This window comes from Vidua macroura, chromosome 34 (genome assembly GCF_024509145.1).
Source record: "Vidua macroura isolate BioBank_ID:100142 chromosome 34, ASM2450914v1, whole genome shotgun sequence".
NCBI classification, from domain to species: Eukaryota; Metazoa; Chordata; class Aves; order Passeriformes; family Viduidae; genus Vidua; species Vidua macroura.
Genome location: NC_071604.1, coordinates 716,413 through 734,714, shown reverse-complemented (window position 1 = coordinate 734,714; position 18,302 = coordinate 716,413). Strand labels below are relative to the sequence as shown.

The 18,302-nt window shown below is 57.0% G+C and overlaps 2 protein-coding genes across 2 annotated transcripts in view; one reads left to right on the top strand and one right to left on the bottom strand.

Annotated features, from left to right (window-relative positions):
• The first annotated feature begins 97 nt into the window (after positions 1-97).
• On the top strand, positions 98-14,059 carry KRT80 (keratin 80). Its single transcript, XM_054001951.1, has 9 exons — positions 98-701; positions 3,840-4,054; positions 8,454-8,514; positions 9,428-9,523; positions 10,795-10,959; positions 11,339-11,464; positions 11,906-12,126; positions 12,584-12,639; positions 12,715-14,059. Exons 1-9 carry the CDS (start codon positions 372-374, stop codon positions 12,861-12,863), a joined length of 1,419 nt encoding a protein of 472 aa, XP_053857926.1. The 5' UTR covers positions 98-371; the 3' UTR covers positions 12,864-14,059.
• Positions 12,132-18,302, bottom strand: part of BCDIN3D (BCDIN3 domain containing RNA methyltransferase) — a 23,028-nt gene continuing 16,857 nt past the window's right edge. The window contains exon 3 of the transcript XR_008441016.1: positions 12,132-12,176. The gene's annotated coding sequence lies outside the window, so the exon portion shown is untranslated. The remainder of the gene's footprint in view (positions 12,177-18,302) is intronic.

Below are 18,302 nucleotides of genomic sequence, written 5' to 3'. Positions count from 1 at the left end.
TTTAAGGATGAGGGAGGCAGCTGCTGGGGGCTGGAATTACCTGGGAGGGTTTGTTTTTGCTGCAAGGGCCTGAGTCCTCCTCACACAAACAAGCTCCTGAAGAAAGGAGGGAACAGACAGAGGAGGGAATAAGAAGAAAAAAAAATAGAAAAAAAAAAAAAGAAAAAAAAAAGCCAACAGGTTGATCTGGATTTCCATCAAGGGTTCCACCCTCCTCCGTTTAATGAACATCGCAGAACAGGTGCCTGGAATTCATTACCAGCCCACAAGCCCAGGAGACGGGAATCGCTCCTCTCTCGGCGGCAGCGGCAGCCGCAAACCTTCACCCTTCTCTCCCTGCGCCCTTCCCTCCCCCGGAGCCCAGCCCGGGCATGACCAACCCCAGCTCTGCCTTCTGCAGCGGCTCGCTGTGCTCCGGGGAGGCGGCGGGGAGGATGAGCCGCGGCGGAGCCGCCGGGAGCCCGTCCCCGGAGCGCCGCAGCCCCGACGGCGGGGCCAGCGACGGCCGCGGCTCGGTGGCCAGCGATGGCTGCGGCTCCCCGGGCAGCCTGCGCTGCTCGCCCTACTCGCCGTTCTCCGTGGAGGGGAGGCTGCCGCCCCCCGTGCGCCTGGACATCGACACCGAGTTCCAGGCCGTGCGGCAGCAGGAGAAGGAGGACATCAAAGTGCTCAACAACCAGTTCGTGACCCTGATCGAGAAGGTAGGGACAGCTCCTGGCTGGGCGGGGGGCTCTCGGGGACCTGCCGGGGTCTGCAGCCAGCCCCGGCGAGGCTGGCACATCCGGCTAATTGGTTATTAACCCAATTAGTTATTCCTTCGGAGCTCTCTCTGACGAGGGTTAGGAGCATCCCTGGGGGAGGCACGGCCGGGGCTGCGCCTGTCACCCCGGGCAGCTCCTGGGGGACCCCCAGAGCGGCCCCGGCAGAGCCGTGGGGGCACCACGGGCAGGAGGCACCACGGGCAGGAGGCACCACGGGCAGGAGGCATCACGGGCAGGAGGCACCACGGGCAGGAGGCATCACGGCCACGAGCCCTTGGCTCCCGGAGTGGCCAAACAGCCACGGGCAGTGACGCCATTTTTGGCGGCAGCTCCAATTCCGGCTGCTAAAGAGAGCTGGAAACTCATCCCTGGAAACTCATCCCTGGAAACTCACCCCCACCTCCACCTGGGCAGCGTGGGGGGCCAGGGGGACCCCCCAGCCACTGCCTCCAAGCTTCTGAGGAGAGGGGCCAAGAAAGTGTTGCTTTCATCTCCGCGGAGCCGGGAGAAGCAGAAGTTTCTCCAAGGAAAACAACTCCCAGAGCAGGCAGGTTCCTGCAGAGCCCTGCTCCGTAAACAGATGTAATCTCCGGGATTGCTTCATGCAACTCTCCCTGCCAACCTCCAGCAGCCCGGGATTGATTCATTTCAACTCTCCAAGGACCTGAATTCACACTGGGAAGGAGAAGGACGTGGGAACATCTCCAGTGGATCTCTCCAAGGGGAGCAGTTGTGACCAGTCACACCTGGCAGGGTCAGCAGGGCCCAGGCCTGGCTCTCATGGATGGGCACAGCCTCCTCCTGTGAGCCTTTCCAAGATTGTGGCACCGGGGATTTGGAGAACTCCTGGTGTGGGAAACACCCACACAGTAGAGGCTGGAATTTGGACTGTCCAGGCAGAGAGATTGGGTTTTGCTGGGCCCTCAGAGCAGGGATGGGAGTGGGGGAAAGGGACAAAAACCCCATGTGCCAGAGCCAGGGCTGCTCCCTGACACCATGGAGGGAAGAACTGGGAGTTCCAGGTTTCCCAACAAACCCAACCCAGTGACCTCCTGATCCGTGTGGATCCTGGGCCAGGGGTTCAGGGGCACAAACACCCCCTGGCCGAGGTGTCCGACTGCGGCTCCTGAGCTCCTCTGAAGGCTTCAAGAGCTGCATCAAGTGGCAACTTCAGGCACCTGCCCCAGGCCCTCATTCCAGAGGAAGGGAACGACACTTCCTTGTCAAAGAGAACCTGGCTTTAGAATCAGGGATTCGGATGTTCTCAGTCCCCAGCAGGTGATTCCAGGGATAATTGACCACGCAGCTACAGGAGTTTGGTGCTGGTGGTTTTCCAGCTTTACAGATCTGCTGTTTTTTTTATTTTCCAGACAGATGTAAAAGAAGACAGGGAAAAGCCAGGCCCTGGAGGCCCTGTTTGAAGCCCTGCCGTTATCCCAAGCAGCCCAGACGGGAGGGTCTGCAAGGACCAAACTGTGGCCACTTGTGTGTTCAGGCATGAAATTCCAGGGAATGAGGCCAAATCTGGGTGATCCCTCTGCAAAGCTCCTGCTGAAAGGCTCTGCAAGGGGGGATTTCCACTGAGGGGGACATTGCAGGAGACACAGAATCATGGAATGGTTTGGGTCAGGAGGGACCTTTAAGGTCATCCAGTTCCAAACAGATGTTGGAAGCCAAGATGGAACCAGCTGAGCGCAGGGATGGTTTGCGAACAGGAATGTCAGGGACAAAAGGAGCAGGGATGTGAGGATTAGGAAGGAGGTCAGGAATTAATTAAAGGTCAAAGACTGACACGGAACAACAGCCAACACAATCCATTCTCATCCCAGGAGGAAAGGATGAGGTCTCTAAGAGTGAGACCTGGAACATCCCAACACTCCCATCCCCTCTGCTGGGAACTCCCAAGCACTGGGATGGTTCTGCTCTGCTTGGCTGCTCTCTCTGTTCAGAAAAGAAGGATCTGGAGAAAGATGGTGCCACATCTGGGTCAGCAGCTGGAATTCTGCTTCTTCTTTGGACCCAAGGCCAAGGCTGGAGGTCTGATGGCTCCTGCCCCCAGTGCCCCCAGCGCTCCGGGCACGGCACCGGCCCCGAGTCATCCCGGATTGCACCACGGGAAACTTGGAGGAAACTCTGGCATCTCCAGCCAAAACGTGACTGGGGTTGCTCCCCGAGGTAGCAATTAGCCAATTAATTGGAGCTGGCCAAGAGCTTTGAAGAGGAGAACTGTTAAACTTGGAGTGTTACTGGTGAGATTGGGAATATTGGGAAAGAGGAGCAGGTTCCTCTAAGGCAGGTGATGGAAGGGCAGCATTGTCCTCTCAGAGCCAGCACAGGGAGCTCACCTGGAGTCTGTAATTACCTGGGATGTTCTCCAGAGCTTTGAGCTGCTCTGCAATAAACCTGATTCATTCCCTGAACCTCTCCGTGCTGTAATCCCTCGCAGTCCAGCGGGTTCCCTCTCTTTGTGCTCTCTGGGGCAGGAAATCTGCCCTTCCCTGACCCTGGACATCCCTGTGTGTCCTGGGGTGGATCCGCAGCCTTGGCTTCATCATGTGGGACTCAACACCTGGATCTGGTGATGCTGGAGGTGTTTCCAGTAGTCCATGGTCACACGCAAAAGGGACAGAACTGACCATTCCTGTTGTCAGTGACTCCTTTATCCCAATGTCACTGTGTTTAGCCCAATGTGAACGTGTTTATTTTGATGTCACTGGTTATTTTGATGTCACTATGTTTATTCCAATGTCACTGTGTCTATTTTGATGTCACCGTGTTCTATCGAGAAATTAATTAGTGGGTAATGTATAAAACCCCTAAAAGTCCCCTAAAAGAGGGAGGTGTCCCTGCCTATGCCAGGGGATGGACCTGGGTGATCTTCAAGGTCCCTTCCAACCCAAACCATTTCATGATTCTATAACCTTCCATCCTCAGGCCTAATTTTGAAGGGATTTCTCATTCTTCCTTGGAAATCTGCTGATTCTGGCAGCTCCTCTGAAGGTCTTCAAAATCTCCTGCCCTGCCATGCTTTGACTGTGGCCCTCAGTGTCACTGACACCTCTGAAACCTCTCCCGTAGGTCCAGAGCTTGGAGCAGCAGAACAAGATCCTGACAACCAGGTGGAACTTCCTGAAGGACCAGGACAATTCCCACTCTGACTCGGACATCAAGGCCATCTATGAGCAGTACGTGAGCAAAATGAACCAGGAGATGAAGGCGCTCAACTATGAGCAGGAAAACCTGGAGTCGGAGCTGGCGAAGGTCCTGAGCACCATGGACACCTTCCGGAGCAAGTAGGTGTCCTTGTCCATGTCTATCCATATCCAGGGGGGTTCAGCTGGGAACAGGGAACAGCATGGGATTGATTTAACTCAGCCAGCCTGAGATGCCCAGGAAAATATCCCTAGTTTGGTGTGCCCAGGAAAATATCCCTAGTTTGGTGTGCCCAGAAGTATGGACTTGAGAATTTAGGATCACAACATCTTCCTGGTTAAAGAGAGGTGAAAGGAAAGCTGGAACAATGCAATTCCAAGGAGTGCAGGGTCTGAGAGGAGCCTTTGCCAGAGAACAACTCAGGGAATGGCATTGCTGGAGTGACAGCCATGAAAAGAGGGAATGTTTATTCTCCACAAAATTAGCACAAGCCAGAACTTTGTCCCCAGAGTGATTTCTGGACCAGGCTGCTCAGTACAAAAAACAATGCTCCTGGCTGCATGGGCAGGGCCAGGAGTTGGATTTGATGATCCCTGTGGGTGTCTTCCAACTCAGGATATTCAGCATCACACATGGGTTAGGAGGGACCTTTAGAATCATCCAGTGCCACCCTTGCCATGGGCAGGGACACCTTCCACTCAAAGCCCTGTCCAACCTTGGACACTTCCAGGGATCCAGGGGCAGCCACAGGGAAATCCATTCCAGGGCCTCCCCACCCTCACAGGGAGGAATTCCTTCATAAGGAAGAAATATTCTATTCCATGACTGTGGGATGCCTTCCTTCCCCCTTCACCCAATTTCTGCCAAACTGTGCTTTGACCAAAAGGACAAAATTGTGCCCCAAATGGTCCTGACCAAGAATAGGGAGGCAGTCTAAGGTCAGGGGAGGTGCAGCTGCCTCTTATCTCTGGGGAGCTCCTCTTATCTCTGGGGAGCTCGGAGATGTGCAGATAAAGGAGAGCAGCTGGGCCATGCCCGGTCACAGGGGAGCAGACAATGCCTCCCTCATTATGGGGCTCATTTGCATCCCACAGGAGAATCCCAAATGAGCTCCTTTCTCTCCCACTGACACCCAGCACCTTCCTGGAGCTCTGGAGGCTCCCCTGGGGATTTGGGCTGTGCAGGGACTGTCCAACCCAAAGTGGTGCCAAGGGACTCGGGGAGGGCAGAAATCCCTGCTGGGATCCAAACCCACTCCTGAGGTGAGGCAGAAATCATCCGTGCCCTCCCCAGGGAGTTCTGTCCAAGGATTCTCCAGCTCCTTAGGCCCTGCTTGAGGTGGCTGCAAATTAGGGAAGGGCTGACAGCTCCTAAGGGAGACCTTGCAGTGAAATGCCTTAATCAGCTCAGAGCAGGTTGGAATCATGGAATCATTCAGCTTGGAAAAGCCCTTGGAGATGATCAGGTCCATCCATCAACCCCCTGCCACTGTGGTCCCCAGGTGTCACATCCAGTTTTGGACACTTCCAGGGGTGGGCACTCCCTGGGCAGCCCGTGCCAGGGCTGGATAACTGTTTCCATGGAAGTTTTTCCAAATATCCAACTTAAACCTCCTCTGATGGAACTTGAGGCTGTTTTCCCTTGTTCCCTGGGAGTGGATCCTGAATCCCACCTGGCTGCCCCCTCCTGTCAGGGACTTGTACAGAGCCACAAGGCCCCCCCTGAGCCTCCTGTTCTCCAGGAGGAGAACCTGGTGCTCCAGCCCTTCCCCAGCTCTATTCCCACCTCTGGACTCGCTCCAGCCCCTCAGGGTCTTTCTTGTGAGGTACCCAAAGCCCAGGATTCCAGGGGCCTCAGCAGTGCCAAGGACAAGGAATGTTGTGAGGAATTTGACAGGAATAAGAACCAGGAGTTTGATTCTTTACCTTACACTGAAATCATCCTCCTGGGAGTCCCTCAAATGACACCCAGGTGCCTAAAAAGTCCTAAATTCCTCATGGGAGGTGCCTGCCTGCTGTTTATTTGATAATGCAAAGGTTAGGAGCTGCCATCCCTCTCTGGAGCACCTGGCCCTCCCTGCACTCCCCTGAGGAAGCAGAATCCCAGAGTGGTTTGGGTGGGAAAGGACCCTGCCACGGGCAGGGACACCTCCCACTGTCCCAGGGTGTCCCCAGCCCTTGGACACTTCCAGGGACGGGGCAGCCGTGGTCTGTGCTCAGATCTGCACTCAGGAACTGCTGCAGGAATCCCCAGCTCCCGACACTCCAGGGTTTTCCAACCTGATTTCTTAGGGGTGAAGGTGCTGCCCAAGGGTTCTCCCCATTGGATTTCTTGTGACTTTTCCAGTGACTTGGACAATGGGATAGGACACAATTGGGATGCTTCATCCCTCAAAACTGATTCACAGGGAGAGAATTCCCAGGCCCCATCCAGCCCTGGCCCAGCCCAGGGGCATTTCTGGAGCAAATCTCAGTACAAACCAGGCAAATCCAGGAGGTTTCTTTTCCCTGGGGAATTCTGGGGGAGGAAAAACGAAGAACCAGTCGGGTTTCCCACTGGAGTGATGCCCTCAGCCAGGCTGTGGCATTCTGGATGGAACACCCCATGGGCATGGGAACACCTCAAGTCCTCCAGGATGGGAAGTGTGCCTGGGGGAGTCCCCCCATAAGGCCCTGAATTCCTCCCGAGTCAGGGACTGCTTCCCAAGCCCACCTGGATGGGACTCACTGGGACACTGCCACCTTCTCCTCAAATGATTCTGCCATGGACCAGCAATTCCAAAGGGAGGGATGGAGAGGGACAGGCACATGCAGGAGGGAACTAAGCCTGCCTGAGATCTGGTTCCCTGGATTTTGCTCCATGCAAGGAGCCCGGGGCGAGCAGACGCCGTCCCAAGTGTGCTAAGTGCAGGAAGGGCTGGATTTGCCCTCCTGCGGTGCCCCGGGATTATCTCCCAGGAGATAAACGCTGGGATGTGCCTGTGGAATGCTCCAGCTCCAGCCCGGGGTGAGTCACAGTCCTGGGAGCGTGGCAGGAGCGCGTTGGGCCAGCTGGGCCAGCTCTGCTCCACCGGGAGCAGAGGGCGTGGGGACAGACTGGGACAGACTGGGACAGACTGGGGCACACTGGGACAGACTGGGATAGACTGGGACACACTGGGACACACTGGGGGACACTGGGACACACTGGGGCACACTGGGACAGACTGGGACAGACTAGGGGACACTGGGATAGACTGGGACAGACTGGGACACACTGGGGGACACTGGGACAGACTGGGGCACACTGGGACAGACTGGGACAGACTAGGGGACACTGGGACAGACTGGGATAGACTGGGACAGACTGGGACAGACTGGGGCACACTGGGACACACTGGGGGACACTGGGACAGACTGGGATAGACTGGGACAGACTGGGGCACACTGGGACACACTGGGACAGACTGGGACACACTGAGGCACACTGGGCCTGAGCTGAGTGCGAGGAGGAGGAAGGGGGGCTGCAGACAGGGACTCAGCTTGGTCCTGGCACAGCAGGGCTGACAGCATTCCAGCTGGGCTGACATTCCAGCTGGGCTGACGTTCCAGCTGGGCTGACGTTCCAGCTGGGCTGACGTTCCAGCTGAGGAGCACACACCAGTCAGGTAAATCCCATCGGCCGCAGCTGCCCGGCCTTGGAGGAGCAGGGAAGGAGAGGGCGAGTTCAGCACCGAGGGGGACTCGGGAGGAACCCCAGAAGTGCCCAAAGCTGTGGCTGTGGCACCTGGGGACATGGTCGGGGTGGCCCTAGCAGTGCTGGGGGAACGGTTGGACTCGATGCTCTCCACGGGCTTTTCCAGCCTTAATAATTCCCTGATTCTATGGAGCCAGCAAGGCTTGGAGTATTCCCCAAGTCCCGCTCATGTCCATTTGCCCCTGGACTGAGGTTTGCTCCCTGGCCCTGCCCTCTCCCACCTGGATTTAAACACCTGCGGGGCTCGTCCTTCACAGGGACACTCAGGACTCCACCCCATCCTGCTCTGGTTTCCTTCCACTCCATGGGCAGTTTTCCATGAATTCCTTTGCCTGTGTGCCTTCACAACTCACCTGGGCTGAGTTAGGACACCAGTCCAGAATTCTCAGAATTTCCACAAGCCAAAGTTTTCTCCCTTGGGAAGACTCCGACCCTGGAAGTGAAACTTCGAGGAAACACGAGCAGAACGGAAAAGGTTTGGGTGAAATTGAGGAGTTTGGGCAAAGCCCGATCCCCACCCCCATCCCCTGTCCCTCTGTGAAGAACCTGGGGCTGCCCAGCCCCCAGATGAAATCCCAATTAAAGCTCCCTCCCCTCTGCTCTGGGATTCTTCATCCCAAAAGTGCTCCTGGTGTTCCAGGGCAGCTGGAATGTGGCAGCTTCTTCTCGCTCCTGCCCATGATGCCTCAAGGAGGGGGGACAAGCAGGAAAAGCAGAAAGTTTGGATACTTCGGGGGTCTCAAGACAGCTCTGAGTGTCCCTGAGTTGCCCTGTGGTTGATCCCGTGCTTTGGGTGCTCTGCAGGTACGAGGATGAAATTCGCCTCTGCAGCGGGATGGAATTCACCTTCATGGAGCTCAAAAAGGTCAGCAGGAAGGGAAGGGGAAGTTTCCCACTGGATTGGCTCAGCCCTGCACAGTCAGGGAAGGGCCTGGAGGTGATCCAGGCTCAGCTGGTTTGGGATAACGAGGTCTGGAGGAGGACAGGGAGGGGATGAGTCCCAGTTCCACGGGAGGGTGAGTCTGGAGCATCCCCATCCCTGCACCCTGGGATTTCCCTGGCCTGAGGGGTCCAAACCCTTCCCTGGCTGGCCCCTGCTCCCCGTGTTCCCTCCGGGTGCCATTAGGGTTGGGAAAGGCTGGAACTGATAAAGGATTTGCTTTGTTCCCTGCGGAGGGGCCACGCCCTGGGCAAACCCCAGGCAAAGCTCCCACTCCAGCAGGAGCCAGTGGGAATCAGCTGGAACTGGGATTTTATATCAAAACCCCCAATCTGGGAGCAGGATAAGGGTGTTGGAGAGAGGGAATGTTCCCCACAAATATCCATCCTGGCTAATTCCATGTTTTCCCTGGCACACTCCCCAGGAAAGGCACTTCTGGACACTTCCATGGATGGCTCCCAAGTTTTCAATAAGTGGAGCTTTTGGTGGGGAACAAAGGTTGGGAGGGGATGGCCCAGCCCTGCCTGGCCCAGCAGATCCTTCCACCAACAAGTCCCACAAAGCAAAGGGAAAAGGTTCTCCAAGGAGCCTCCCCAGCTGGAGAGCAGTTCCAAATGCCCCTGTTAATAAATCTGGGAATGGGTTGGGTGGGAAGGAGCTCATCCCATTCCAGCCCTCCATGGGCAGAGACACCTTCCCTGTCCAGGGTGCTCCAAGCCCTGTCCTGGAACATTGCCAGGGATGGAGCGAGCAGGGCGCTCCCTGGGGATGGGGAGCAGAGGGAATGACTCGCTGTACATCCAGTTATGGACTGCTGAATCCCTTTCCATCCGTGCAGGATTTGGATGTGAGCACCTTGCACCGCACGGAGCTGGAGGTGAAGCTCAAAGGGCTCCAGGAGCTGCTGGAGCTGAAGAAAACCATCTACGAGCAGGTGGGAGCACACCTGGAGAGGGCTGGGACGCTGTGGGAAGCTCGGCATTTTGGGGACAGATCCTGGTGGGAGCTTGGCCAGGGTGTCACAGCCATTCCATTGCTCAGGCAGGACCTGAGGAGTTGATCCCTCCCCTAAAAACAACATTGCAATGCGGCCAGAACATTCCTTCTGCCCCAGAGCCTCTGCGGGGGCCTGGGGTCCCCCCAGAACAGCTGAGAATTCCAACCTCATCCCAAACTGGCTGTTGGGGCTCAGCTCCTGCCCCCAGGGATGGGGCTTGCCCCAGACCTCGGCCCAGGTGAGCCAAACGTTCAGACTCCAGGAAGAACCCAAAAACCAGGACACCTGGAGAACCTGGGTGCTCTGAAACCCAGTCCAGCCTCCTCCTTTCCCAGGAAAACGAGGGGTCCCCAGTCAGGAATGACTGCAGCCAGGGGGGGAGGGCCCCCATCAGAACACTGACTCAGGCCTGGAAAATGTCACCCAGCAGGATCAGCAGTGTGGGAACACTCGGGATTTATCTAAACTCCAGCAATCCAAACAATTACAATGCCTGATGGAGGAATATGAACATTCCATGTGGGAAACTGAGGCACGGAGAGGCTGGAGCTGCCTCCCAGCACAACTGCCCAGGGAGCCTGATCTGCTCTAAAATTCCTGGAAGTGCCCCAGGAATGTGTGGATGTGGCACTTGGGGACACAGTCAGGGGTGGCCTTGGCACTGCTGAGGAACAGTTGGAATCTGGTGATCCTACAGGCCTTTTCCAGCCTTAAGGATGCCAGGATTCTCCCTGCTCCTGAACTAGTCCAAAGGCACTGTTTTGTCAGATTTTTACCAGGTTGTATGCAAAGATCCCAAACCCCAACTTAACCTGAGTCTGGATTTTATGGAGCAAATAATACCAGATCCCCAACTCCAGAGAGTGAAAACTTGGGAATTGTCCCCCTCTCCACATGGAAGCTGATCTGTCAAGCACAGCCCACCTGGAGCTCTCTCTGAGTACTGGGAATCTTGGATATGACCAGATCCTGGGAAGAAGTTCTTCCCTGTTAGGGTGGGGAGGCCCTGGGATGGATTTCCCAGAGCAGCTGTGGCTGCCCCATCCCTGGCAGTGCCCAAGGCCAGGCTGGACAGCGCTTGGAGCAGCCTGGGACAGTGGGAGGTGTCCCTGCCATGGCAGGGATGGGCTTTGAGGTTCCTTCCCACCCAAATCATTCCATGAATTTCCAGCTCTGTGTCCTCTTCCTGTTGTCCCTTGGCTCTGCAGGAGCTGGAGGCGCTGCTGACAGAAATCAAGGACATTTCCGTGGTGCTGGGAATCGACAGCTGCTCCCGGCCGGACCTGGGCAGGATCGTGGAGGACGTCAGGGCTCAGTACGAGGCCCTGGCCCTGCGGAGCTGGGAGGAGGCCGAGGCCCTCACCCGGAGGAAGGTACCCGGTCCCTGCTCTGTGCCGGGAGAGGCAGGGGCAGGACAGGAGGGATTGGCCTGGAAAGGGCTGGATCAGCAAGGATGGGAGGGATGGGCTGGCCCTGGGAATGGAGGGAGGGACGAGGCACTATCCGTGATCAGCTCTGGACAGTAAATCCAGAGTTTTGTTACTCCGGGCTTTCCACACTGGAGGAACCCAGGACATCTCCCAGTGGAGATGGAAATGTCCTTCCAGCTCTCCAAAGAGCAGGAATGTGACTGGTCCTGGGAGCCAGGTGAGCCTGGCACAGCCACAGGCAGCGAGGACGGGAACGAGCCCCAGATCTTTCCCCAAGTAATCCAGGTGATGCCAGGGCACCCCTGTCCCTCTCTCCCCTCAGCTCACCGACAGCAGCTCCCAGTGCAGCTCCTTCGGGGGGCACCTCCTGGACAGCCGGCGGGAAATCGCGGATCTGAACATCCGCATCCAGAAACTCCGCTCCTGCATCGTGTCCCAGAAGAGCCAGGTGTGTGCTGGGTGGGATAACGGGACAGGTGTGTCCCGGGTGGGATAATGGGACAGGTGTGTCCCGGGTGGGATAACGGGACAGGTGTGTGCTGGGTGGGATAACGGGACAGGTGTGTCCCGGGTGGGATAACGGGACAGGTGTGTCCCGGGTGGGATAACGGGACAGGTGTGTGCTGGGTGGGATAATGGGACAGGTGTGTGCTGGGTGGGATAACAGGACAGGTGTGTGCTGGGTGGGATAACGGGACAGGTGTGTGCTGGGTGGGATGAAGGGACAGGTGTGTCCCGGGTGGGATAACGGGACAGGTGTGTGCTGGGGTGGGAATAACTGGACACGTGTGTCCTGGGGGAAACCAGAAGGTGTGTGCTGGGGTGGGGTAACAGGATAGACGTGGAATTCCCTCTCCCACGCCCCCTCACTCCCTTTCCCACACTTCAGTGCCTGTACCTGGAGGAGCACATCCGCGAGGCGGGCGAGCAGGGCGAGGGGACCCTCAGGGACGCCAAGGCCAAGGTGGCTGGGCTGGAGGAGGCCCTGCAGCGCAGCCGGGAGCACATGGCTCACCTGGTCCGGGAGTACCAGGAGCTCATGAACATCAAACTGGCCCTGGACGTGGAGATCCTCACCTACAGGAAGCTCGTGGAAGGGGAGGAGAACAGGTGAGCCAGGATTCCTCTGCCTCAGGTGGGGAAGAGATGCACCAGCACACCTGGGGGGGATGGAGACATCATGGAATCATGGAATGCTTTGGAACCCAGTCCCACCCCCTGCCATGGGCAAGGACACCTTCCAAGGGCAGGGACACCTCCCAAAGCCCAGCCTGCCCAATCCCAGGTTCTGAGTCGGGTACTGAAGGTACCCAAAGAAGGAGGAGCAAATCAAAGAAGGAGCAAATCCTGGTGATTCCCAGCAGTTCAATCCCATTTCTTGCTCCCAAGTCTTCCTCAGACTCCCCAGGCTGAAGTTCCAGACCTTCTCCAGGTGCTTTGCCCAGGAGCTGTTGAAGCCCATCCTGGTCCTACCACTATCCCAACTCCCCCAGGCCCAATTCCAGCCCTTTCCACCCCTCTGGGAGAGCTTAAGCCATGTCCTCACGCTGTGTCCTTCCCTTCCCAGCATGGAGCAGCCCATCCCCACCGTCATCAGCGCCGTCCGCTCCCGGCCGAAGCCTCGTAAGTGCTTTGATCCCTCCGATCCAGGAGGTGGGGGAAAGGATGGAAGGGTTTTGACCTTCCCCCTTCCCCCAGTTTCTGCCAGCACCCTGCGGAACTCGCGGCTGTTTGCCCGGGGCTCGGGGGCCACGGAGCCGAGCGGGAGAGCCCAGGACGTGCCGGGGACTGCAGACCCCGGGACCCGGCCCAAGTGCAGCTCCGGGGCCCGCGGGGAATGCTCGTAGGAGAACGGGATGAACATGGACCCAAAGCACCTGGGAAGCTCTTCCTCCTGAACTCCGGCCCACGTGCAAGGGATGAAGGATGAGGGTCCTGTCCAGGCTGTTCCTTGTCTTTCCACCATCCCAGTTCACAGCTCCATTCCCAGTTACAGCAGGAACCACCCCAGGAATTTAGGGGCGCTCCCATTCCCTTCCCCTTCTTCTCTACGGCTCCCTTCCCAAGGGATTTGCAGTCACCCCTTGGAACGTGCCCAGCCCGAGGGAAGTGTCCCTAGCCCAGTTTTAGCAGCTGCCATCGGTCCCTTTACTGGTGCTGCCAAACCCTTTCCCTGCTCCGAGGGTGATCCCTGACAGAGCTTCCAAGGAAAGCACCATCCAGGTTTCCACACTGGGGGAGAGGGAGGAAAACAACCCCAGGGATGGATTTGTCACCAGGATTGACAGATCTGGTGACAACCTGGGGGACCTTGTCCACCTCAGGGCATTTCTGTGCCTTTGGGGGGGCCCTCACTCCTTCACCAAAGCTAAAATGCCTCAAAACTCCTGATTTCCATAATCCCTCCCTCTCTCCAAGCTCCACACAGCAGTTCCAGCTCCTAAAATTTGGGAATTGGTTCCTATTTAACTGCACTGGGAACAGCCCGGTTTGGGTTGGGGGGGACCTCAAAGCCCATCCCATTCCCACCCCTGCCATGGCAGAGACACTTCCCACTGTCCCAGCTTGCTCCAAGCTCCATCCAGCCTGGCCTTGGGCACTTCCAGGGATCCAGGGAAGCCACAGCTGCTCTGGGAAATCCATCCCAGGGTCTCTCTACCCTCATGGGGAAGAATTTCCTTCCTAAAATTGAATCCAAATCTTCCCTCTTTCAGCCTAAAGCTGGAAAACTCCCTTGCCTTTGTATTTATTGACCTCAACTTGTACCTGGCCCGGCTGCCCCCACTGGCCAATCCCAATCCCAAAGCTCCAGAGCTCCCTGAGCCAGCCCTGGAAGTGCCACGTGGCCACAGGTGGGGGATGCTGTGGCCTCTTGCCAACCTCACCCAGAATCCTGCAGTATTTTCCTTCCTGGCTCCAGCCACTGCCACTCAGCCCCCCGAATTCCCAGATTCTGGGTCCCCATTCCCACATTCCCGTAGGATAGGAAGCACAGCTCTGGCTCGCGGGGTTTGGCTGTTACAATAAAGTTCTGCCACTCAGAGCCCATCCTGTCCTTGGTTTTCTCTCAGCTTCCCACCACAGGCACCTGGAGCAGCAGCTCCTTCCCAGCAGGACTCACCTGGGCTCTGGCTGGGCTCTGGCAGCCAGGCGGGGCTGGAATCGCTTCCCAGGGACTGGCCTGGGCACATCCCCGGGATGAAGGGCACGGGGTGGGATCCAAGGGCTTGGGGACCAATTTTGGGAACGAGGGGAACACGCTCAGCACTGCTCAGCTTCCCCTTCCAAACTCCTGCCCCTCTCCAAAGGGGAATTCCTGCACACCTGGGCCGGGTCCATCCTGGGCACCCACATTTTCCTGCGGCCCTTCATTCCAGAGGTGCCCTTTCGGATCACAGATGCTTCCTGTTCCCCTGGGGGACTTCCCTGGGAGATCCAAAGCAGCCCAGGGCCCCCAAGGTGCCAGAGGACCCAAATTTGGGAGCAGCTCTCCAGGTCCAGGGCAGGAGATGGGACACAGAGGATGGGAAGGACATTCCAGACCAGAGGGAAGAGTTAAATCCAGTTTCCCAGCCTGGCAGGATGGGGAAGGGGGGGCTCTGAGCAGTTTGCAGTTGCTCCCAGTTGGGCAGGGTTAGTGCAGGGCTGCCTCTGGAGCCAGGAACCTGCAGAGCCCTTGGAAAAAGCCCTTCCCAGGCAGAGGAACAGAGCAGGGCTTGTGCTCAGAGCAGCCCCGTTCCCGGGCAGGAGCAGGAGCAGGGCTGGTGCTGTCCGGGATGAGGCCGGAATGGGAGCCTGGGACACCCAAACTGGGGGAGCTGGAGGCCGGGGCAATGTCGGGATCTGTGATATTTAAATGATCCCGAGATTGTAGAAACCTCTGTCTTTGAGCCCTGCTGCCAAAGGAGGAGTCGTAATTCATCTGGGCTGGTTTTCAGGGTTGTTTATTCTCTCTTATCTACAATATTTTCTCTCTGACCTGCAGCAGGTCTGTCCTGCAGGGCAGCGTGTGGGGCTCTGCCCCTCAGTGGGACGTTACAAACATTCTATACTAGAAATTATGTGTGCTATATTTACAATAACGTGCCAACATCCATCTCCCATGTTGATCAGTGTGTCCCCAGCCCAAACCAACAGAAAAATGCCAACAGCACAGTGAGACATGGAGGGCATGAAGGAGAAGAAGAAAAAGGACAAGGCACGCCCAATTTTCCTCCATCTTGCCCCCTTTGAACCCCTTATCTAGAATCCTAAAATTCTACTTTTGCACCTGTGCCACACTAGTTAGTACTGATATCAAACACTCAGAGCTTGTAATTCATCCTGTAAGGTTGAGAACTTTTCCATGCACAGAGATCAGAGGCAGGGGCTCTCGGGGCTCTGTACAGGGGGGCTCCTGACCCCCTGCCAGGGTCCCAGAGCTTCCAGGGCAGCCACAGGGATGCCCTGGATTCCCACAGGGGAACTTAGGGAGGGCTGGGGCTCAGCTGAGACCTTGCTGCTGCTGACATCGGATTTTGGGGATCTTTTTGCTGTTTCTGAGCCTTCGCCACCCATGAGATGGGGAGAGATCCCTGAGGCCACAGCAGGGGATTAAAGGGTTTGGTTTGAGACCAAATTGATTGACCAAATTTGAGATTTTGGCTGCATTCCAGGTCCCTGTTCTGGGACAGACCCAAGCCAGCATTCCCGCTGCTCCCAGCCTCAGCTCCCGAGGGCACCAGGGAATGGCCCCATCCAGCAGAACTCCTGCCCTCCCTTACCGGGAGCTGAGCTCTGCCTGGGATGATCCGTGGCTTTGGGAGCCCCATCCTGCCCCCTCCACCATCCCTCCCTCATTAGGACCCAGCCTCTTCCTCAGGGCAAATTCCCGTTGCTGTTCTCATCCCAGAGTCACAACCAGCCCCAATTCCAGCTGTAAATTCCCCAGGGAATTGCTGCGGGTTCCAGGCAGCACCATCAGCTCAGGAGCCCCCAGAAAATCCCTATCCCAGCCCTTGAAAAAAGGTCCTGGCTGCCCTCCCCGTGTTGTCCAGGTCAGCGCTGTCAATCCAGAATAATATACACTGGATTTACCTTTTATTAGGGATAGAATGTGGAAAAGGGGGGAAACAGAGAAGGATGCAGTGGTGAAGGGCAGCCCCAGAAAGTGTCAGGACTGTCACATCCCTGGTTTTGCCTCAAGATGTGACAAAAATTCCACCTGGCTGCTTCGTAAAAATTGCTAAGGACTGAAAGGATCCTGAATTTGGAGGTGGGGGGGGAGAAGTTGATGGAAAAGGTCGGGTTTCATGGAAAAAGGGATGGTTGTGTGATGGTTAAGGGTGCTTGGGGGGGTGGATGCATCACTCACCTTCTCAGATCCATGTAAAAAATGGATCAGGGCCTGCGGATTGCTGGGAAAAACAGGGCTAAGGATTGTAATTAACTAAAAAATGGGAATAAGTGGGATAATTAATAGCATTCCCCCATTTATGGCTCAATAATGGTGCTTTATGGCCAGTTCCAGTGATCCCCTTCAATCAGTCACCCCTGGCGTGCCGGGGCACATTCCCCACGGGGATTTGGGAGCTGCTGAGGAGACCTGTGGGATCAAGGGATATTTATCCCTCTTATCTGCCAGGCCACTCAGGAATCCACGGCGCAGCCTCCTCCAGGCAGTGCCGTATCAGCTCCAGCCGCTCCCAAGGATGATCCCATCCCTGCCTGGAGCCTCTCCAGGACTGGACACGTCAGATGTCCTGGAGGTCTTGGACGTGAGACATCCCAGGGGCAAATCCTGGGGTGCTGGAAGCGGGGGCTGCGGGGATTTCGGGAAGAGCAGCAGGGAATCAGTCCCGGCTGCAGGGGGGAAGCGGCTCCCGGAGCGCATCCCGGGATCCGCACACCTGGAGCGGCCAGGAACGAGCTCCGGGCTCCCTCTGCCGGGCAGGTGACGCCGCTGCAGCCTCCCCAAAAATCCCCGACAATTCCCGGCGCTCTTCCACAGGCCCGGCCCGCAGAGAAAGGGAAAGGGCTCCCAAGGAGCGAGGCACGGAGGGGATCCCACGGGGGATCCGCTGCCCAGAGCAGCTGTGGCTGCCCCATCCCTGGCCAGGTGGGGCTTGGAGCACCCTGGGGTGGTGGGACCTGTCCCTGCCCACTGGATGGGCTTTAAGGTCTCTTCCCACCTGAAGCATTCCATGATTCTGTGACCCAAAAGGTGTTTGTCATCCACCAAGAGCTCCCATCCAGGCGGGAATGACTCCTGGGATCCAGCCTGGCTGCTCCATTGCTCCCAGACTCACTGCCCCCCTCCTCCAGAGCCCCCACACACCTGGAATCACTCTGGGAATATGAAACAGCTCCCAAGGTGAGGAACTCATCCCTCCATCTGATCCCAGCTGGAGCAGCAATGGATCTGCCACCTTCCCCTCCCTGGGGGCAGGCACCACCAGTCCCTGGCTGGCTGTGCTGCCAGTCCCTCTCTGAAATACCCCCAGATCCTGTCTGACTCCACTTTTTTATCCTCTAAGGGCCAAATCCTCCAGGAGCACACCCAAAACATCTTCATCAGGGGAAAAACCCTTTTCCCATCTGGAATCTCAGCTCACAGCCCCTCTGCTCCCCGGGAAACAGCTGCAGGTGGGAGCATTCCTGGTTCTTCTTCCACCTCTCCTTCCTCCCCCAGTGATTTTGGGATGCACCCTCAGTCTGGAAGCAGCCAGGCCTTTTCCCAGTCCTTCCCAGTGCACGGAGCCTGGAGAAATCCGGCACCAGAGGGGAGCCAAAATCCCCCCCAACGTGTGCCATGGGGTTAAATGTGTGGGAAGGGAGATGGAAATATCCTGGCATGGGGAATGATGGCCTGGGGCTCCCACTCCAGTTCCAAAGCCAGTTTAATCCACCCATCCCAGTTCTCCCACAGCTGCTCCCCCAGCTCCAGCCAACACCTGGAGTGACTCCAGTGGAACAGGAGGAAGGTGGATGCTCCAGGCCCTCTCCTGACCTGGCACAACTGTTTGCAAGGATGGAAGTGGCTCACCCCGGGAAATTAGCCATTGGGAAAAGGAGCTCCCCCACTTTGGGGAAAAGACAGGGCTTGGATTTCCCTTTCCTGCACCATCCTGGCCCAAACTGTGCCTCAGTTTCCTGGTTTTTTTCATCTGCAGCCTCGAGGAAGATGGAATTTGGGGGAGGATAATTTCGTTTTCCTAATGAAATGCTCCAGACAGGGCAGGGAAGGGCTCAGCAGGGATTTGTCCCTGTCCCTCTCCCCAGGCTCAAGGGGATCACCAGCCCCACCC

What these genes read in the sequence shown, in the direction of transcription:
- KRT80 (XM_054001951.1), top strand. Translation starts at nt 372, where the DNA reads ATGACCAACCCCAGCTCTGCCTTCTGCAGCGGCTCGCTGTGCTCCGGG. An exon ending in CCTTCATGGAGCTCAAAAAG is followed by an intron (nt 8,515 to 9,427) that starts GTCAGCAGGAAG and finishes CCATCCGTGCAG; the next exon opens with GATTTGGATGTGAGCACCTT. An exon ending in AGAAAACCATCTACGAGCAG is followed by an intron (nt 9,524 to 10,794) that starts GTGGGAGCACAC and finishes TTGGCTCTGCAG; the next exon opens with GAGCTGGAGGCGCTGCTGAC.